This window comes from Sceloporus occidentalis, unplaced genomic scaffold (assembly GCF_023333645.1).
Source record: "Sceloporus occidentalis isolate IW3139 unplaced genomic scaffold, rSceOcc1.0.p SCAF_50, whole genome shotgun sequence".
Classification (NCBI taxonomy): Eukaryota; Metazoa; Chordata; class Lepidosauria; order Squamata; family Phrynosomatidae; genus Sceloporus; species Sceloporus occidentalis.
Window position 1 is genome coordinate 3,430,609 of NW_028317030.1, and position 21,357 is coordinate 3,451,965.

The 21,357-nt window shown below is 39.3% G+C and overlaps 1 protein-coding gene across 1 annotated transcript in view; it reads right to left on the reverse strand.

The window, feature by feature from the left end:
• LOC149288663 (cilia- and flagella-associated protein 46-like) overlaps positions 1–21,357 on the reverse strand; it is a 54,440-nt gene that overhangs the window by 8,106 nt on the left and 24,977 nt on the right. Inside the window, exons 25-49 of the mRNA XM_089491377.1 lie at positions 20,833–20,983; positions 19,967–20,150; positions 18,559–18,712; positions 17,353–17,615; positions 16,647–16,763; positions 15,840–16,001; positions 15,301–15,449; positions 14,744–14,842; positions 14,259–14,355; positions 14,026–14,169; positions 13,017–13,217; positions 12,241–12,347; positions 11,407–11,589; positions 10,905–11,040; positions 8,745–8,942; positions 7,563–7,751; positions 7,141–7,257; positions 6,023–6,202; positions 5,377–5,544; positions 4,705–4,802; positions 4,097–4,179; positions 3,760–3,941; positions 2,653–2,777; positions 1,051–1,130; positions 574–738 (exon numbers count right to left, since the gene is read on the reverse strand). Of these exons, the coding sequence (XP_089347503.1) occupies positions 574–738; positions 1,051–1,130; positions 2,653–2,777; positions 3,760–3,941; positions 4,097–4,179; positions 4,705–4,802; positions 5,377–5,544; positions 6,023–6,202; positions 7,141–7,257; positions 7,563–7,751; positions 8,745–8,942; positions 10,905–11,040; positions 11,407–11,589; positions 12,241–12,347; positions 13,017–13,217; positions 14,026–14,169; positions 14,259–14,355; positions 14,744–14,842; positions 15,301–15,449; positions 15,840–16,001; positions 16,647–16,763; positions 17,353–17,615; positions 18,559–18,712; positions 19,967–20,150; positions 20,833–20,983 (3,732 nt within the window). The remainder of the gene's footprint in view (positions 1–573; positions 739–1,050; positions 1,131–2,652; positions 2,778–3,759; positions 3,942–4,096; positions 4,180–4,704; positions 4,803–5,376; positions 5,545–6,022; positions 6,203–7,140; positions 7,258–7,562; positions 7,752–8,744; positions 8,943–10,904; positions 11,041–11,406; positions 11,590–12,240; positions 12,348–13,016; positions 13,218–14,025; positions 14,170–14,258; positions 14,356–14,743; positions 14,843–15,300; positions 15,450–15,839; positions 16,002–16,646; positions 16,764–17,352; positions 17,616–18,558; positions 18,713–19,966; positions 20,151–20,832; positions 20,984–21,357) is intronic.

The window sequence follows — 21,357 nt, forward strand, 5'->3', positions numbered from 1 at the left end:
AGTGATCGTGATTTGGGAGCGGGGAAATAACTCTGTGCAGAAAGCAGCGCTGCACAATGGGTAAAAATGACCTAAATAGTAGATAACAATTTTCACCAACAGGAATAAAAGGTACGGGGGGAATATTTCACAGAAGGTAAAAGTGTTGATCCTTGTAACAGATCGATCAGTTTAAATACTGGATGAATAGATAATATTGCTGGACATAAGAACAGTCCTACTGCAGAAGTCAGATTAGGAGAGAAAGCTACAGGTAGTTATTCTATCTGCTGACAGGATTCAATAAAGAAAGGATAAAGTCCAATAGGCCAGGGAAGGGCATTCCGGAGGCTGGGGGTAGCTTCTGAGAAATCATGTAGGCAAGCATAAGAAGTGGAAACAAGAGAGGAGGACTTATTGAGTTATCCGTAAATACTTGATTTGAAATGCTTGATTTCTTGGTCTCCATCAAGGTAAATGATTTTCCTAGCATCTGTGTTTTTTGAGAAAGAAAACATCCAATTGCACCTTCTATGAAACCCGCCGGACCTGGTTCCGAGCTGGCAATCTATATTTAAAGCCGCATTTTGTTACCTGTTGGTGCTTTTCGAATCCTGTTGTACAATAACTGAAGTGAGAAGTCCCTGGAAAGAGAACTCATTCCTTCCTCCCTGAAAACACTCAGGGCTTCCAGAGGTAACTCCATGAGAGATCTGTCCGCCAACAACACAAAGCAATCTCCCGCGTCTACCGAAGCACCTACAACGCATAAACCAAAAGATTTCCAGCAACTATCCCTATAACGCAACAAAAAAATACCTTCTACCAGAATTTAAAACACGATCAGATGGAATTCTTTATAAATGTTTTGTTTGGTTGTTTAAAAAATCTTGGTATAAATTATCAGAACCTATTTCGGTTTAATTAATTAATTAATTAATTAATAGAACCCTTTTCATTTCTATGAGTACATAATGGCACGATAGAACTATTTCTGCCAACGCTTTGACGAGGATGAGATCCACTAACATAAGTCACACAAGGATCGGGAAAGTGGAACGGAAAACATACTTGACGTTGTGTGCTTTTCGGCTTTTTCTCTGGACTTCGCTCTAGATGTTTCTGTTGCTGAGAGCAATGGAGTCGATGACCTGCAATTAAAAACTCAGAGCTAGCCACAGTATATTCAATTATCGCCCTAGTTTGTTGCAAAATTGGAAAAAGCCACAAACTGGGTTTTTTGCCTTCTTTTGGATCAACAGCAAATAACAAAATAACAGATATGAGGAAGGCTGCACTTGATGGACGCATGTCTTTTTTCAGCGTTGTTGCCCCGTTACACAAGGTGGCATCGCCTAGTACACAGGACACAGATTCATGTTTCGCTAAGCTTGCTTATTATAACTGAAGAAGAATAACACCACAGAGTACTGTTTAAAGAGACGCAAATTCCCTTAAAGGAAGTCTTTTGGATTTTAAATGTTTCCCCGCGGAATGCGCTGCTGGAGGCAGAGAAAGACTTTTGATCTCTCTCTGCATTTAAAGACGACGGCACAAAAATCCACCGGGAAATATAACCGACATTCCTCATTCAAAAGTCGGGTTTTCCTTTTCACACGGAAAATAACTTGAAGCAGATGCTCTATTGTAAAGTATAGAGTAGAGTACATTTCAAATAAGCGGGAACGTTAGGAGAAGAGATCATACTTTGAAGCGAGGTTCGTCGGAAAGGCCTATTCACAATAAAGTTATCGACTGAGTTACAGAGATAGCTTCTCTGAGCTAAATCAAGCGCATCCGGCAAACCTGATCGGTAACTCGTCTATCCGCTAAAAACCGCAGCGCTGCTCTGTTTGAGAGTTTTGAGTTTTCCTTGAAGTTGCGTTGGGCTGTGATTGGCCGCTGCCGGTATGGAGGACGGTTCAGACATGTTGGCCGCCGGTCAAGTTTCTCAGTCTATTTGATTTAATGAAATTCAGTCTAGACGCGAGCCAACTCTCCCTCACCTGGGAAGTTACGTTTATTTCGTCGAGTTGTCCTTCTCAGCTTGACCCCTAATGTGACTTTCTGAGGCTTCCAAGGTGACCCAATTCAAGGGGTGAGATAAGGAGTAATTTTTTTGGTATTTGTTTTCTGTTGAAATGAGCTTTGAGCTGGTCTTTGGTTTACGCTAAGGGAAAAGACTCCACACTATTTCTATTCACAGAGGTGGTGGTGGTGGAATAGTCTTCCAGGAGAAGTGGTAGAGGCTAACAGCCCTCGTCTTTTTAAGATGTGCGCTACTTTGTTCGGTCAAAGCTATCTTTTTCTCAACATGACACATTCTTGACGCTAAAAGGCAGTTTTTATCGCGGTCTTTTGCTCTTTAACAATGTAAACTTATCTGGATAGTTCAGATAGGATGGGTATTCGGAAGGATATTGTGCATCTACAGCAGCGGTCCTGAACCCGGTCAACAATGCACGCTAACAGGGCATGATTTAGTAATTAGCACATTCTTCTCATTTAGCTATACATTTACTATTAAAAAAGAAAATAGAATAATTCGTGAATAATAATAGTTTGGAAGCTGAGAAGCAGCACTGATAAGGTTCAGACGTGGATTTGTGAGCCGTTTCCAAGAACTTTTCAGTGCTAGGATTAAAGAAAGAAAGAAAAAAAGGAAAATCCTACCGAAATGATGAAAAATCCAGCTTTTGCAGCACAGGGCTCAGGTACGCTTCCATGTCACGAACAATTTCATTAAAGGTTGATAAGAGTTTCTTCTCTTCTTCATCTTCCAAGCTGCCCGATTCCTTCTGGAAGGAATCCACATTAGCATTTATACATAACACGGTAACTATTACAGCTAAAGGAAAGAGTCACCATCACAACTTTTAACACAACTTAAATGTATTTATTAAAACGACGTATAAATGGCGCTATCATTTGGATTCATCATTTTGGAGATTTCCGATTTAAAGGTTTCGCTCAGGCAGCTGAGATCTGTGGCTCAGAGATGGATAATAATCTAATCAACATCCCGAAGTTCTCTGCCTTCTCCTCACTCAGCCTTCCAATGTATGAGCAAGTATGTGTGATTAAGGGAATGAATGAGTATCTGTAAATAAATGAGTATATGAATGTGTGTGTGGGGGGGGGGGGTGGCATGGCATAGGGAGCCTGTAATCACACTCCTATCATGCCCAGGTTCTAGCATGTTCTGGCTGCCTGGGCATGATTAGGAGTGTGATTGCTGTTAGACAATATATATATATGATATATATATATATAATATATAACAATATTAGATTTTTTTTGGTGTGTTAACCATTTTTATTAAAAGTAAATACACCAAAATTGGACAAAAAAATGCAACAACAATAAATATATATATATTGTTAACAGCAATCACACTCCTATCATGCACAGGCATTATTATTATTATTTTTTTTAAGGAGGGGGTTCCGTTCGGTTTCTGCCAAGTGAATCCTGAATTTTCGGTTTCAGTCCAGAATTTTCATTTCAGTGCATCCCTAATACCTGTAATAGAACTGATGGTGTTTTCTGTAAGGAACTAGCTTAACACCAATCAGAGATCCAGAACATGCAAGAAGCAGAAGCTCCAAACTACTTTGTTGTTTTGGGGGGGGGCAACAACATGAAAGGTTCTCCAGAACATGAATGTTATCATCGGTTGGAGAAACAGCAGACATACTGTATATATGCATCAATGCTGATTTACTGAAGGTTCTTTACATATTAGAAAAAGAAAAAAAGATTTGCATTATAAAAAATTACCATTTCACTGTTCTTGTTGACTTCTTGAATTTTTTCAAACACGTTCTTCTGTCTACTGAAGCTTTGTTGATAATCCCTTTTAAGGAGAATCTGCATCATATCGTGTTTAAACAGCTCGCTTCTCGCCAGCAAGTCCCGAAAAATGGAAGGATTCACAGGACATCCAACTACTTTTGCGCTCGCTAATCAAATAAAATTAAAAAATTTTCAAAATGTAATGTTTGTCAATCGTATAGGACTGAGACATCTTAATGCTAAGATAAGAGTCAAACAATAATTACAAGTACTTAGAATTTTTTACAAATTGGTACTTTTTCTCTTAACAGAAGTAACTTACTGCCTTTGTGTTGTTGATTTAATTTTCCCTTCGGTGCGGAGCTACTTTTTGACTTTTCAAGGACAGCGCCATACAAGAAGGAGCTGTAAAAAAAGAAAATATTTTGTTATTCACCGATATGAACTAAAAAAAAGATCAGGGACGTGCAACATGAGATCAGGGACGTGCCACAATTTTTGGATATTTCAGCCTGAGTGCAGGTGCTTTACAGAATATCCAGTATTCCTGGCCCTTCTTGGGCCCCGGAGGACTGGAAATGCGTATCCATGTTCTTGATGTATGTTGCATGTACTATAAGCATCTATGGTGTCATTATTCGCATGGGGGGGTAATAATGTTTGTTGCACCCACTTCCTCCCCCATTAAGGCTGTGCCATATCCACAGGGATGGGGTACTGCAACGTTAGTAAATCATTTATTAAAAGCTAATATGACTTAACCAATTAGCTGTGTTACCCACAAACTGAGTGATTGGGTCAAAATGTCAATAACACAAATATTAAATTCTGCATATAGCATAAAATCAATAGATGGGTATATAAAGTTACATATAAATAAGCATAAAACAAAAACTTAACAGAAAACACACGACTAGATACGTGATTTACCTGTCTTCTGAGTGCTGGAGAACAATGAGGTTGAAGTTCGACGGCAGCTCATTAATTATGTTGAAAAACTGTGTGTTAATCTGAAGGTATTCCCACACCTGATGAACAGAAACAGTATTTTAACACGCAGAGAACAACATACAATACAGAACATCACTATCAAGAATATATACACACACACACACACACACACACAACACAGTGTACAGACATAGCCCAAAACTTGCTGCCTACGTCTGTCCCTCCTCCGGCATGGATGTAGCATTTAGCCCCACCCATTACCCGCCCAGTATGGGCAGTGTTAGCCCCGCCCTTTGAAGACACTCCCCCTAGGAAGATCACAGGTATGTTATACATATAGCCAGAATTTTTGCTCTTAAATTAAGGGGACCTGCTGCCTTCACAGCTTGTAGAATTACTAAAATGACCCATAATTTGTGTTTTTTTTGTTTGTTTTCTTTTAAACGGTGTATCATTGGCCATATTTGTCCAGTTAAACACGTGCAATGCTAATGGAAGAGATTGTATCAATTGCCCTAGTTTTACAGTTTAAATCTCTATTTTTAAGAAGATTTTGTGTTGTGTAGCAGAGTGAACGCGCAAAGCCATTTAATCCCATATTTTATTATGATTAATTTTAGCAGTGATACTAATGTGTCGGGTCGACAGTACCTTTGAGGTGGCAAAAAGTTTCTGCTCGACGGTTTTGTACAGACGGCCAGTGTTGCCTTTCCTCTGCAGATGCTGATGAAGATGCAGCAAAGCAGCAAACTGGGAGTTACTGGTATTATACGTGGCACGGCACACCAGATCCTTCATCATCATAGAGGTACAGCAGCTCTGAAAACAGAAGAAACAAGTTACCGGGAAACCTTGCAGGCATTTCGAGAGTAGAAACGCTGAACCCGGTGGGCGATAAGAACCGTTTAGCCCGTCTGGTCTGCTATAAAGACTCAGATCTTAATCAGTCCTTGGTCTAGTCTTAGACTCATCTCGTTACCTTCTGGTAAAGGCCACTGCTCGTTTTGCCCATCTTAAAGATGGACCTGGTTCCTGTCTGATTATTACTCACGGAATATGTGTTAGAAACACTTGTAAATAGTTACTTTCATCAGGTGAATGGATAACTAGATAAAGTTGCACAAAAAAATGAAATAATTGATTAAGCTCATAAATGTACACGCCAATGCGAAAAAGAGAAAAAATAAAATATAATTGATGGATTTTTATTAGCTGCTCATGTCAATCATTATTTGAATCATAATATTTTATAACACTACAGCTCTAAGGGATACAATAACCCGTTCTCTCCAGTTACCTGATAAAGAGCCAGGAACATTCCGGTTGAGATTGGGTCGAAATGTCCGAGACATGAAGTGATCTGTAGACTCGCTGCCGACAAGGTGCTCACAAGGTGGTTACTGATTGCGCAATTAATGGACTGAAGCAAAACTTCACTGGCCTGTGCAAGGAAAGTCGTGGCATCTGCTCTTTTTCTCTAAGAAAGAAAAAAAAAACCCAATAAAAACTCATGTTAATCTGCGTTCAACCCAATTTACTCGAAATATAAAATAATTAAATGTTAAAGTGACTGGGAAGATGAGGAATGTATAAGGAGGGGAAATGCCTAAGATAAAAAGTACTAAGATGATATGGGAAGTGGCCTGTTCCCAGAATCCTCCATAGTGCCTCCCCATTCCTCATTATATAGAAAGGAGAAGGGGACAGAGCAATACATAAAGTCCCTTGTGAAAAGATTAACCATTCGATGAACGCCCAAGTTCACAGGAGCCATAGTAGACGTCCCTTGTGCTGGACTGAAACACGTGAAAGAAAAAGAAACTGGATTGAAGTAGGCATAGAGGGGTAATAAGATGGCGGAATGGTGGGTAACAATAGGAGGGGGTAGTTAGGGAACCTGTAGGGGACCAACAAACACAGACTCACTCAAGAAAGGGCCTAAACCTGAAGGAGAATGGACTGTATTTAAAGCCTGATAATCAATCACCATACTGTCAGCCCTTTGCGATGAATCCAGAATAATCCCAAGAACGGTGATGACATAGTGTGGCTGATAAACAGAATGTTTAATTAAGCGTCTCTGAAGGTACAGGGTAGAGTTTCTAGCCCACTGTGCCTTCAGTGATACCAACCACCTCTCACTGGTGAGCCTCATGAGATCATAACATACGCCGGGGTCATTAGTTGAGGAAACTTGGCCTGCGTTTCGGATCTAGGCTGTCCGTGCAGGTGAGATTAGTCCGATGTGCTGGTGGAACCTTTTTTACCCGCCGTAAGGGTAAAAGTGGCTAAAGCAGGGACTTACCGTACAGTAAGCATTATCTGTTCTCGGGAAAAAACTAAAATCCTACATTTACAAACGTAATGCACACAGAAATCATACAAATGTGGAAAAATGCCAAGAATGCATCTTACCTTTAATTCCACAAAGAGTTTGACTATATGGTCTCTCTGTTTGTTAGTATCTTGTAAACAACCATTGGGCAATTCCAAGTCTTTACCGCGACTTATTGCAGCTCTTTTCCTTTCATCCTAAAAAAACCCCAAAAAACAGTAATGCTTTATATAAAGAATTTTAAAAATCAAAATTGTTTCCATTTTCTTTGAAGGATTAGCTTGCAGCTACTTGTTACTGGATTTAATAAAAAAGTCTATTTATCAACAAGCAACAGGAATGCGCTGTACAAATATTTTATTTACAAATAATACTATTAATTAATTCTTCTGAAAACCTTATTACACGTTAAATAATTTGTCAAATGCTCTGCTGTTAATTAGCGACTTAAACCTATTAATTAGCAAATTGTACTTTGTGCAAACCTGAAAAATTAACATACCAAAAAGCTTTCATCCCAGTAGACGTCTTTACCGAGTGGATCAACTTTCACCGAGAGCAAGTAGAGGCATTTCCCGGTAAGATAGAAACATCTCGCTTTCAGATCAGGGCAGCCGACAATTAATGTTAAAATACTGGCCAGCTGAGAAAGAGCGATGGAGCCAACAATGCGTCCTAACGTTTTCCACTCCTAAAAAAAAGGGAAAAATTATGTTTAACAGATTACACATGAAATGATGAAGCCTCTAGGTATGAGAAGTGAGAAAACTTACTTCGCTTACCAAAACTAGATGTATCCCAAATTGAGGTTTTATTACTCCTTCTAGAAGGGGTAGCCCAATGGGCAGATATGTAAGAGTGTGGAAGACATTAAAGTTGAATATCTATTTTATACATTATTGAAATAAAATTACTGAAACCAAGAAAGTGGCCTGGGCCAGACGCCAATTTCCGTGTATCTACTTTAGTCTGAATTCAATTAAAATGTATCTATTGAGGATTATAAAGTTGCGGTGTGATAAGGTAAGACAGAGATGACATTCCTTCCATCTCGTTTTATACCTGGTTATCTGTAGCTAAGCATGCAAAGGCTACTCTAATGACAGTTAAATAATTACATTTCAGTGAAAAGAGACTATGCGCACCCAAAAAACGAAGAAAAACCCCTTTATTTGCGTTGAATTCAATTCCCCTGAGGGTCAAGTTAAAAAATGCTAAAGTTAAAAACATATTTATATATATATATATATATATATATATATATATATATATATATATATATATATTTTTTATATAACACAGGGAAATACAATCACAATGAGAAGGAGAGAGAGGTAGAGAAAACGTCAAAGGCAGAGTTTACAAGCCTTGCCTTTGTCATGTGACGGCATCCCAGCATGTGATTGGCTGTAGAAGCGATCACATGAACGGAAGAGCAGGGGTTCTACCGCAGAATGAGCGCTCGGGTTGTATTTTACAACTTTCTGCCTGATTCTGATGCCTTCCGATCTTCATGAAGGTATCATTGTGAATAAATGAAACGTTGCAGTCTAATCTCCAGTGCGAGAGTTTCTTGTTGATGACCCATTACATTACATGACATTTATTTATAAAGCGCCGGCCGATTTCGCCCATTCATTAGACCCCAAATGGATCCTGCTAATATCTGGCATATAATACCTACCTGTGCTATCGACTTATAATCAGGAGTAGCTCTGACATATTCTTCAACAGCTACGCGGAGATGTCCTTTACTCTTCTCATCTCGTAATTTCCTGCTTTCCTCAGCAGTAACAAGCTGGATTATTTCCAAGGACAGATCCGCCAAACAAAGCTTTGCTTTTGCGAGTTTTCTCATAATTGGCAAACTTATACCCCCCACCTACCAAGAAAACAAAAAGAAATATGTTACAAATGACAGAAAATGCCTAAAAAGGGTTTGAAAGCAGTGTAGTTAGCAGCACAAAGACAATTCGGAATCATTTCGCGGTAGAGCTGGGTGTTTAGAACCCTATTAGGCAGACAATGGCAGCGATCCATACAGTTTCGCTATAATATGTTTTTCACAAACATTATTTTTTAAATTACTATCATACAAAAACAAATGTTTTATTAATATGGTGGCCTTGATTTATAGATAGATATTATTTTATTTGCACTTCTTATTTTGCTTATACATTCTCTTTCAAATCCTGCAATGACTTACCCCTAATGACTGCTACACGAGAGCTATTAGGCTAGGTTTCCACTTGGGTTTTTGTCCTGCGTTTTTTTTCTTGATGAAAAACGCCAAGAAAACTGCCACTGCATTTTCCTGCGTTTTGGCATTTTTTTCTGGCGTTTTTTCTGGCGTTTTAGCCTTTCTGTGGAAATTGCTTTTTTTGACCTTAGGCAGTTTTTCCAGCCTTTACAAGTTAGAAGTTTCACCCAGCTAAAAGGGATTCGGATAAATGGCAAGTATCTGCCCCCTGATGTCATTTACTTGGTAGAGTTCTACTTAAACGCCCCGGCGGACCCTTTTGTCACTTTTCTGTGGTTTGTAAGGCCTGCTTTATTCCGAATGTCTGCTCCTCTGGGAAGATTGGCCCCAAATGATGGTGCAAATTGTTTGCTGTTGCTTTTGGCACGCAGAATCCAGTTGATGTGTCGCGTATGTTTGTTTGTAATGGCATGTTTGTTCCAAATGGTGTAAAATTCAATATGAACCAGTCCAGGACTTTGTTTTGTGTGAAACTGTTTGTTTCCCGCCTATTTCTCGTAGGACACACAGATACTGGGTCCATCCTCTGCATTGTAACTGTGGAAAAAACGCCATAAAAAACGCCAAGGCAATAAACCCACATGGCTTTTTCATGGCGTTTTTTCTCTCCCATAGACTTCTATTGGAGAAAAACGCCAAGATTTCCTTGAAAAAACGCCAGAGTGTCAACATGCTGCGATTCTGAAAAACTGCCACAGAGCCCAAAAAAGCAGAAAAACGCCAAAGAGGACTGAAAAAACGCCAAACAAAAAAACGCCAAGTGGATCTGGCATTCTGCGATTTCCTATTGAAGAACAGCTAACATCTGGCTGCTGCGTTTTTCCACTAAAAAAACGCCAGGTGGCGCTATTGGCGTTTTTATGGGCGTTTTTAGCAAAAAAAAAACAAGTGGAAACCTAGCCTTACTGCGTACTTTTACCCTCCTTTTGTCTCAATTACCCTTATAATTCCATTTAGAATTTAGATCACGAAGGGGGCTCTCATAAGTGCCATGAAGCTGGATGGCGAGCTCCCGGGCAGGGTCCTTAACTCCTGTTGTATTTGCATGGGTAACTATATCCTCTTTATTTATTAACACCTTATCAATAAAGTATAATAATGATAATTATTAGTGTTAGAAAATCTCCTGCAGTAATTATGAGTAATTTTCTTGCTAATGGTCATGGGGGTCTTTGCCTGCAGAAGTGTTTTTCCCATGTCTGAAATATAACTATAAATATGAATTGGATTTTATATTTCTTATATTTCCAGTGTAGGTTCTTCCAAGGAGTAATATTTCATGCAAAATAATTTGAGGTGATTACTTGAGATTAAGCATGTGTTATTCAAGGTTTAGAACTCTTTAGCACACAAGCTCATTCATAATTCATTCAATCATAACCGGAATTTATAGTACCTTACATGATAAACATTCATCAATCTCTGTTTTAGAAATATATACAGATATTTGCTTTGTCTTGGAAGACCGCTCGTAGTCCTATGTTACAGGAATCTTATACATCTTATACGGTATTTGACTAAAATGAATGTTAATATTAAACTTGCCGTCTTTAATGTATTTCAGATAACATAACTGGTTCTTACCTCATTAATGGAAAACAAACTTTTAATATTGTAATGTATCTGTTCTAGAATGCTGATTGCGCTCTCTGCCATGGTATATGCATTTAAGTAGTAATGGCGCTTGCATTCTTCGTTATCTGCTAGGTTGGCAAGGATCCTAAAAAATATTGGAATCAAGTTACAAGGTTGTCCTTAACCCGTAAAGCTGTATTGCTATTTCTTAGCATGCATTTGTTCGAATGATCCAGTTCCCATAGGTTTGAGGACTTGAAAAGATGTGTCTCATATCAGGTAGCGAAGACGAGACAGACCCACCTGCTGACCCCTAGTAGACCCCATCTTTACTTATCTCTTCCAAAGTTCAATACAACCCCTTTCATAAAACACAACCGAAATGTCCACAATATCAAGTTTATTTATACCGGTCAATGCTGCCAGCTGACCCCAAGAAGGGAAAAAAGGTGCAACAGTCACCAGTTGTCCTAATGTTGTTGGTAATAAAACAGAAGACGACGCCATTCACCTGAGAACATCCACGTGTTCCAACATGAATTCGGCTCTGTATTCTTTATGTCCACATTGGAGAAGGTCTGTTTCGGTCTGGCTCATGGTATCACATATTTCGAGCAGCGTGACAATTGTTTGAGAAGATGCAATACCGCTATTCATAACGTTCTTGGCTTTCTGGATGAGGATTGAAAATTTCCTAGGGCGAGACAAACGAATAAGTGTGTTCAGAATTAGATCCATACAACAAATCATCATCATAGCCCACTGCTTATGTAAGCGCCGTCTGAACTTCATTTTTAGAATATCTGATTAGAAGATGCAAATTTGGAAAAAGACTAATACAAGAATATAAGACATTGGTGTTTTTTCGTTGCTAAAAGGCAAGTTGTGTTGTCCATAGAAGCACATAATTTAATGGCAAATAAGAACCATTTAGTCCATCTGGTCTGCCCCTTTTTTTTGATGTAAAGACGCAACCCGTAATCAGTCTTTGGTCTTGTCTTAGATTCAAAATAGCTTTATGCCAGAAAATACAGAAAATTAGGCGCTAGAAGGACCCTGTAGAACACACGTCTCCGTGCTAGACATCAAAGGGATAGTAACATATAGTTACATAGTACATAAGGTTGAAAAAAGACCTAAGTCCATCAAGTTCAACCCTTCTACCTAACCTTCCTACTCTTGGATGGCAAAATGACTTGCAATAGAGAACCATTAAATGCTGGAAATACATACATTTTAATAGTGGCCATTTAGTCAACTGACATTTAGCTTGGTGTATATTATAGATTTATACACAAAAATAAAGCTCCTTCAGTTGATGAAGACGTTATGGTTTTTGACCCACCTTGCTTGTAATGATGCTATGAAGTATCCATAGTCTGATCTTCTGTTACTTTCTTTTTCCATCATTGTTTGAAAAGCAGATATAGCGGCTTCCAAAATCTTGCACGCCTAAAAGAAAGTAGTTGATTTATCCAGGTGCGCCCATTTAAACAGACATGTTCAAAAATGTATCAAGCAGGCCATTAAGTATCTTAGTGCAACAATTATATTTGCAATAAAATATTAGCAATTATATATGTTGTCTGTTTAGTTGAGATGCTGAGGCTTCCCAGCATTCAGCCCATTTTGTTTTATAACTGGGGCATAAAACAGGAGAATTAGCTCTTTCAAATCTTTTAGCACATAAGGAAACTGAGTGGGGTAGATAATGGCGAATGGAACACATTGTCGGGCAATGACCCACTACACATTTGCCCAGACTGCCCAATGGCCGGCATTGACCCGTTTACAATATGAAGCCTTGTGGGTTAAAAATCGTTACCACAACATACAGGCACTTTCTTTCTACTCCCCTGCTTAATGTCAGGTTTATTTATGCTGAAAGGTCTGTTCCTGAATCAGAACGCAAAGCTTGGTTAGAAACGAGCTGCTCTGCTGCATTAATAACTAATGCTCTGTGATACCAAGAATGTTTATTCACTATAAGACTGATAAACTACTTATATTAAAGTCTATCGCAAATAAATATTTATTTCATGTCATCATGAGAAGAAAATGTTTCCTTGTTCCTTGCCAATGTTTTTAAAAGAAAAGAGATATCATTATACCAACCCTTACCTTTTTCTCGCTGTCCTTGTTATTTTCACCCAAAACGGCCTCTGTCATGCTAAGGGTGGTCTTGTACCACAGCGCTGCGTCCCTGTCTGTTTGATGAGCTTCCCGAAGCAGTTCCTTGGCTTGGCCGTAGTTCCTCTCGCAGTTAGCCAGCAGAGAGAGGGTGTAGAGGCATTTCATCTGATAATATTTATCTCCAATGACCTGCAATGAACATGAAATTATTCAGATACCCCAGCCTGAGATACCCCAGCTCGAGGACTGGCTTCTCTATTAAACATGAATCATGGTTGGATACAAGGATAGCCAGGAGTCCTGGCGTCTCTGGCACCATGGAGGACTGGAGTAGTGCTGCCCTGCTTTTACCCAACACATCATCAAAGTGCATATCTATTCGATCAATAAAGTACCATCGCTGTAGTCAGCCTACGCTTCTTATGGTCTTGTGGTACTAGTAAAGACAGCCAACAGATGAAAAGAAGTCCACCTCCTGCAGAGCACAGCCGTTTTGGGGACAAATAACCTTGGTCACACGATATGTGTCGATGTTTATATATTAACATGTGTGATTCGAAGATATTGCCCATGTTTACCGTGCCTACTTCACATGTAGGCCATATGGCAGGGGCGTCCAACCTGCGGCCCTCCAGCTGCTGCAGGACTACATCTCCCATCCTCCTCAGCCAGCCCCTTAGCTGAAAGAGCATTATGGGAGATGTAGTCCTGCAGCAGCTGGAGGGCCGCAGGTTGGACGCATCTGCCATATGTGCTCTAAAATTTGAGTCCAGCCACAAGGTGCCAATTATTTGAAAGGGGAAGTCATTCTTGGTTGCACACCCGCAATGCACTCTCCAGTAGGAGGCTGATAGAATTGATTCAAGGTTGAAGCTGAAGGACTTGACTTTTTTCAACCTAAATGTCCCTAACTAGAGAAACAGAAATGTAAAAAAAATACCTGACCTCTTTAAAAGTCTGTAAGTATGGATTTGCAGCATATTTTTCGTGATCTCACCTGAAAGGACTGATCCGCTTCAGCGAGAAGAAGCCGAGCCGGTTGGTAAAAGCCTAGCTCTATCAGCGTGTCTGCTTTCTCCAGCCACACATAAGGAAGGGACCGAGCGCTTAACCCTTTCCCATCTGGGTTTAACATCAAGACCTGAAAATAGAACAAAATATATAGTTTTCACTCAGTTTTATCTCACTCACCCTGAAGACAGAAAGATTCATACATCAAAGAAAGTGTACCTTTGGTTTTGTATCAAGAGGCTGGGGCTTGTCGCTTGAGTCCAAATCAATTTCATTCTGTTCTTTGTCCTTAATCAGAGACATTTCTTGCCGGCAACTGTGAGAATAGTTTTACGTGAATGCAAGAAATAACAATTAGGGACCGGATCATACATCGCTGCGACACTAGAAATCATGATTTCTATCTTCTATATAAATGCATATATATATTTATTATTGCTAGAAACATGAAGCAATAAAGGAAATCTATGTTATTAGTTAGTTCTAACCGGTCTATAAGAAGACAATATTTGATACACGATGTTTCCATGGCTTGACATATCAACGACAAACAAGAGCTCGGAGAGGCTGATGGTTCTTATTTATTTAAATGACTATTTAAATAATATATATATTTTATGTATTTTTTGTTAAAGTAGCATTTTTGCAACGTCTTTTAGTGAGCAAATTATTCAGAACGACCAGTAACAGCACCAAACACGTACCTGATCTGCTCCTGTTCACTAATGAACATATTTCCGACTGTTTTTTCATGATAAGTAGCTGCTTGATACAATTTCAAATCTGCACAAACTAAAGACATCCTGTAAAAAAACATGGCAGTAATTAAACAAAAGTCTTAAAAACCCAGAATACAACAAAATGGTACTTTACTACGAGATCCTCTAAAGTGTAAGCTTGTGAGCCGGGCTCTCTCTACCTGTATCAGCTTGTGTTATTCCAGACCCTTTAAATGTAGGGACTGTAAGAAGCGCTGTGGAAATTGTCTCTCTTCATTAAACTGTTTATAATAAAATAGGATCTGCCATATTCACAGATTTAATCATTAAGCATAACATGTAGAGCTTGTGTAATTGTGTTGTGAATATCTGGTTTAAAAATAAGGATTATACTACATTAGCCACGCTGAGACTTGTATATAGAATATGAACTACTTTAAGGCCACCAGGGAACAGCTATCAACAGTCTTGATTGAATTTATCCCGGAGTAAAAGTTGGCAAGGCCACCAGAGCCAACCTGTGTAGGTTCATAAATACCAACCTCAAATGGTAGAGATCAGACAGACTTTCGCTTCCCACAACATCATGCGCAATGACTTCGGCGAGATGCAGCACAGGGAGGGTGAGATGAGCGAACGACATGCCGCGCAACTCATGCGCTAGAAGGTCCAAGTAGTAGAGGCTGTACGTCTAGAAAAGAGAGGACGTTTGTCAGGTATCGGAACGCTTGAGAGTCTTTGCACACACAATTCTATTTAAGACAAACACAATCTTCTAATAAGGACATCCTTGATAGGTCCTGCGAAGACTACCTTAGAAAGGTGGGCGTCATTAAATTGTTAACAAACAACTATTTCTATCTATCCATCTATTTTTTACTTGAACAAAGTAATAACAAGTGAATTTATAGGATCTCATGGAATGCTTACATAGAAATGCCCATTCAATATAGATAACCGATTGGTAGCTGAATAAATAATTATATTTATACGTATATATGTAATATATTATATTATTATCCCCCCGATATGTGAAGTACTGCTGAGGAAAGTAAGGGGTGGTGGAGACAAACCTACTTACCGGATTCATCATTGTGGTTGAATTAATACTAAAGCAAGACGCGTCGAGTTTGAATGCTTCTCTGATTTCATCTGGGCAATCAAAATGAGCCCACTCTTCTACATTGGATGGTAAGGCATCAATCGGTCCTTTCCGTCTGGATTTCTCCTTAACCACTGTTGGCTAAATAAAGCAGAGTTGTGAAAGCTTTTCAAATACTTACTAGCCTAAGAACCCATGATCTGATGTGAACATGTGATCAAAAGCGGTAGAACGTTCATTCATTTAATTAGACTGGGTAAACAGAAACATAGACTCTGACAGCAGATAAGAACGAATCGGCCCAGCTAGTCCATCCAGTGTCCACAATGCTAAATTCTGCATTGGGATTTTTATAGCCCAAGTGCATTATTTTACATTTATCAACATTAAACTGCGGCTGTCACACTTGTATCCATTCTTCTAGTTTATGTAAATGATTTGCCATTTGACTTTTACCACTCCGAAGGTCTACCCTGTTGTGGACCGTTCTATCATCTGCAAAAAAACATACCTGACTTTCTGTATAAAAATATTAGAAAGTGCGGGTCCCAATACTGAATAACTGAAGTTAACCAGATAAAACCGAGTACAATAGGGAAATATAGTGGTTGCTCAATATGTGGAGTAGGGTTCCAGCAAAAGTAGTTATTTCAGTGGGAATATATGAAAAAAAATAAATACAAAACCAAGGTTTGAGGGGGAAAAATGGGCAGACTAGCTGTGTCAAAATCCCATCAAAATATATGTTTCTGTGTAATCCGGCTGGCCCTGCATAATTTAAATTACCTCCACGGGTTCTTTTTTGCCTTTTTCTTTCCGAGATGTCGGAGGCGACGGATTCTGTGTTTGCGGAGGATTTTTGGGCAATGATTTCATTAAAGATACAGCTGCTGGCAGTGACACCTAGAGTGAAATATTAGAACAAAACACAGATGCATCAGATGTTCTTGCGAATAATGGATAAGTACACCGTGCATTATTGACGTCGGTACAAACATTAAAGCCACGCTTGAGAAAAACACAGAATATATCCTAAAAACAGAACGGTATTGTTATGCTAGCACAGTACCCTTTCTCAAGTTATCAAGAGAATACAAATGTTCAGCGTCATCTCTATACCAAGAATACTTTTTATACCGCAAATAATACGATGTGCTGTTGTACTGCAAAGATCAGGACTTTAGGTGTCGGCCGACAGTTACAAGTCATTTGTGAGGACAGTAGATGGAACACAATTGGCACCCAATAACATTTATGGCATAACGATGGGAGACAGGGGGTCACAAGCAATTAGAGCAAAATAAAGGGAACACAGAGCATGACCGGCATCCAGTGCCCACAAAGACAAGTATTTGGAGTTTCACTGTTCGCCAGAGAGCAGTGAACAAAGCTTTAAAGGGGTGGTAGACATTTCAGTGTTTTCAGATGGTTCTGCTATTAAATCATCCGTCTGTTCCACCGGATGCCATTGCGGTTCCAATGAACAGCTTACCTGCCAGATACGCATGATGCAGGCGTATGCCATCAAGCAGTACTGTTCATGATCAGGAGAAACTCGGCCACCAATAACCGCCATTAATGTAAATGCCCGTGCCAACGCTTCCAGCTGCCTGATGTTCCTCAAGTCTTCAAAGGAGTTACTGGCGTGAGGAACGTCCTCTTCATTCTTGGTCTTTGCTACGCTCGCTTCGAGATCTTTGTCCTTATTCTGGGAAGACTTCTTTCTTGCTTTTGTTTTTTCTTTTTGACTTTTACCTTATGTAAAAACCATAAAAAGTAATTAAGCTGGGAGAGCATGGCATCGGTTAAATCTGTCCGGGAGTACAAAAAACTCAGCGTTACAAGCAATATCATGGCCCAAAAAACCCATCTAGGTACTGAGGTATAAACTCAATCTAAGCCGGCCATGCATGTCCAGGACACAGCAGTATGTACTCAATGAAGACATATATAGAATATATAAACTGCACAAGGCCCGGTTGATGATATGATGAACGGATGTTCGTGTAATGGTCACATGTCGGAAAGACATGTTGTTTTTCAGTTAAGGGAAGCAGAAGTTTCCCCAGCGTTAGAACTAACCACACTAAGGTAAGAAATGTTATGTAAGGCTCTCTATCCTGGAGGGCTGAGCTAGCCCTGTGTAATGTATAATTCAATGTACATTGTTATAGTGAATGTGTGTGTAAGGGTAGGTGTGCGTAAGGATGAGCGTGTAAGAGTGCGTGTGTTAGTATCAGTGTGCAAGTGCAATTCTGTTAGCATGAGTGTGTGTGTTAGTATGAGTGTGTTAGTGTGTGTGTGTGTGTGTGTAAGGCTGTGTAAGTATGTTTTAGTGCAAAAGTGTGTGCCAGTGTGTATGTTGGTTGTTTAAGAAAGGAAAGGGGATAATGGGGCCATCCGGCTGTACCGGCCCCTTGGGCAAGAAGGGGCCAGCCCTTCCCTGCGGTTAACTCTCTCTTTAGTGAACAGACTCCATATTTCATCTTAGAACCTGTTAACCCTTGCCTTTCCAAATACACGTGCGCACCTTTTGATGAAAAAAAGTCCCATTTCAATTTAGATCCCCCATGTGGACATTTGTAGACGTGAAAGTTTAATACAATTCTGCTCATAGACTAATTTCCTGAAATCAGAACAGCCCATGTAATAAACCCACATTTAAAGAACACAGACAACAGATACATTTGGATCTTACCTTCATCTGTGTCACTCACAAACTTCATTTGAAATAAAATAGCCAGCGCTGATTCAAGCAGGACGAGGGCATCGCTCACAGGGAACTGCTTACAGTACAGCCACTCGGACATCTCCATCATATAATCTACTTTCTGCCACTGGTTTTCAGGTTTCTTTAAAGGAACAACAGAACAGCGGCCCAAATTTAATGACAATGTGATGCTGTATTCCGTGAATTCCAAGCCAGTTTAAAAGACGCTGCGTGACATACGAACGTACGTCCAAAAGAAAATGATTGGCGCAGGAAGGATTCTTTCATCTTAATTCTCTATATCTGGAGAGCTCTTGGATTTGGATCTAACGGACCTAAATGGTCAATGTTATCAAGGAGGGGTATTCAAAAGCATGAGTTTTTGGGTTAGATGACATGAGATCAAACGTTGCAGCTCAGTGACTTCATTATGCTGTAGGAAGGGCTAACTAACCCTTGTTAGCTTTTGCTATAGATGGGCCCTGCATAATGGGGGGATGTTTCTTAAATAAAGTTCTGCGTTATGCGCCATGCCGGGGACAGACGAGCCTTTCTCACAGGTGAAGATTGTCAGTTATATGTATAGTGAAGTCTTCGAGTTGAATCGCTACATCTAATGTCAACTTTCTCACGCTTTGGGAATAACTCCCCTTAACTACACGGAGTAACCCAGTGTTTTTTAAAATACGTGTAAATTGTCCCCAAACTCGCAGTTTAGTGCACAAATCCCTGAGCCGGTTAACAAGTAATGTTTAGAATCAATTTGGAAGGATCAACTTGGTCCTCCCAGCTAGAAAAGCTCACACCTTGAAAGCGCCAACTCAAAACTACTCCAATCCAACCAGGAATCCCTAAAGTACTCCAATGAATATTGCTAAACGAGAGTAGTTATATCTACTGTTCCTTTGTATATGATCGCAGCTCCTGTACTTACTGGATCCTTCTGATGCTCTTTGTGATAAGCCTAAGAGCTAATAAAATATGTACAAGTCTTTACATGCAAAAATGAGAAAAGCAGATAAGTTTTTTTTTTATAAATGCAAGAAGTCCACTGAAGTACCCTTTTGACAGAAAAAAGTTAAAGATATGTACATCAAAAGTATATTATTATTATTAACAATTATTATTATTATTATTATTATTATTATTATGTTGGCTGAATGTCTTCTTTGCATTATATATTTATCCACTGCTTGTAGAAATAAAAGAAATAACAAAAAAAATAAATAAAGTATATTCATTCAAGGGGACTAACCTGAAATGTCCACCCCAAAAATTGGAATAAAGAATTGACACACACGTTTCATCTGAAAGAACTCTTCTTCAGGGTTAATTCAAAATGGGCTTATCTGTGTGTTATTAAGAAATATAACTAGCATTTATCATTTTCACCGACCTGTAAGACATCAATTGCGTTCTGATAGCAGGCTAATCGTTGGGCTGTGTTTTTGGATGCCAGCGCAACGTGGTGCCAGATACAGGACAGGTAGTCTTCGCTCTCGTCCCGGAATTTCTGAATGTCCATGAAGAAATTCTGACCCAACCTTGCCTTCACCAAAACACGGTGTTTGAAAATGTTGCTGGGAATTAAAAACACAAAACAAGTAATTTAGTGAAAAAAAAGGGATTTAAAAAAGCATAATAATAAGACGGAGACTATCGCTCTGATTAAACAACACTGGGTGGAAAGAGCACGGCCAATGCAATGTTTTAGTTTCCGGGACCCCTTGAGATATACAAAGTGGTCTATGGGCCTGGCTTGGTCTTGCTCATCAAAATTGAGGGAATATTACTATCCAAATCAAAAAAAACATTACATCATAAAGATGGATGTAGAAATTTTCCCCAATATAAATGTTTGTTTGGAATTTTCAGTACAATTATTGACTTAATTGTCTGAATATACTATAAAAAATGATACCATTTACTATAGAAATTTATGTGGGATTTTTGGGACAGACTAAAAATTCATTAGATCATTATGAGGGAAAACAAAATATTCGGCGCAAGTGGGACTTTATTTATACCAACACTACTCCATCACATTGTTTTATAATACACTGATGGATAGGACACAGGGAACAGATCAGTAGGAGCTCCATTCCTTCTAGTCTGGGACAGGAACATATGGCAAGTCCTTTAGCAATCAGAGACTGGCTTGTGGTGAACCCATGCCAGGTCTACCATCATCGAGCCCCACGGACTAACAATGATGATGACAAAATAATAACAATAACAGAGAATAATAGAATGACGACTTACAGTCTATGTCTAGTACGTGGCAGAACCTGGATAGCTTCGTCCAGAACGTTTAGGCCAGATACCCAGTCCTTTTTATCTGCATATATGTTGAAGAGCAGCTCATACAGTGAAGCCCTCAGACCGAGGTCCTCGCTGGTTTCATTACTAGAGTCTACGAAGTTAAAGAAATATTCATGTTATCATATATATAATATATATATATATATATATATATATATATATATAATCTGCTTACGGGAAAATGGCCGGTCAAAACCAAAATGTACAAATGTATGGAGGAGGGAAGGCAGTAGGTTAGATGTCCCCTCTGGAGCGTTCTGCTCAGAGAACCATGTAATAAATAATGTTTCTGTTACTTCGGTCATTTGCGTACCATCACTTACCATCACTTAAGATCTCAATATATATGTAAAATTACACGTGGTAATGATTTTGGAAGGGAAAGAATTTGGGAGGGCTATGTGGTATGGAAAGGGGAGAACTTGTTCACTGGTACAGAATGGAGAGGACTTTTTCTTGGTACAA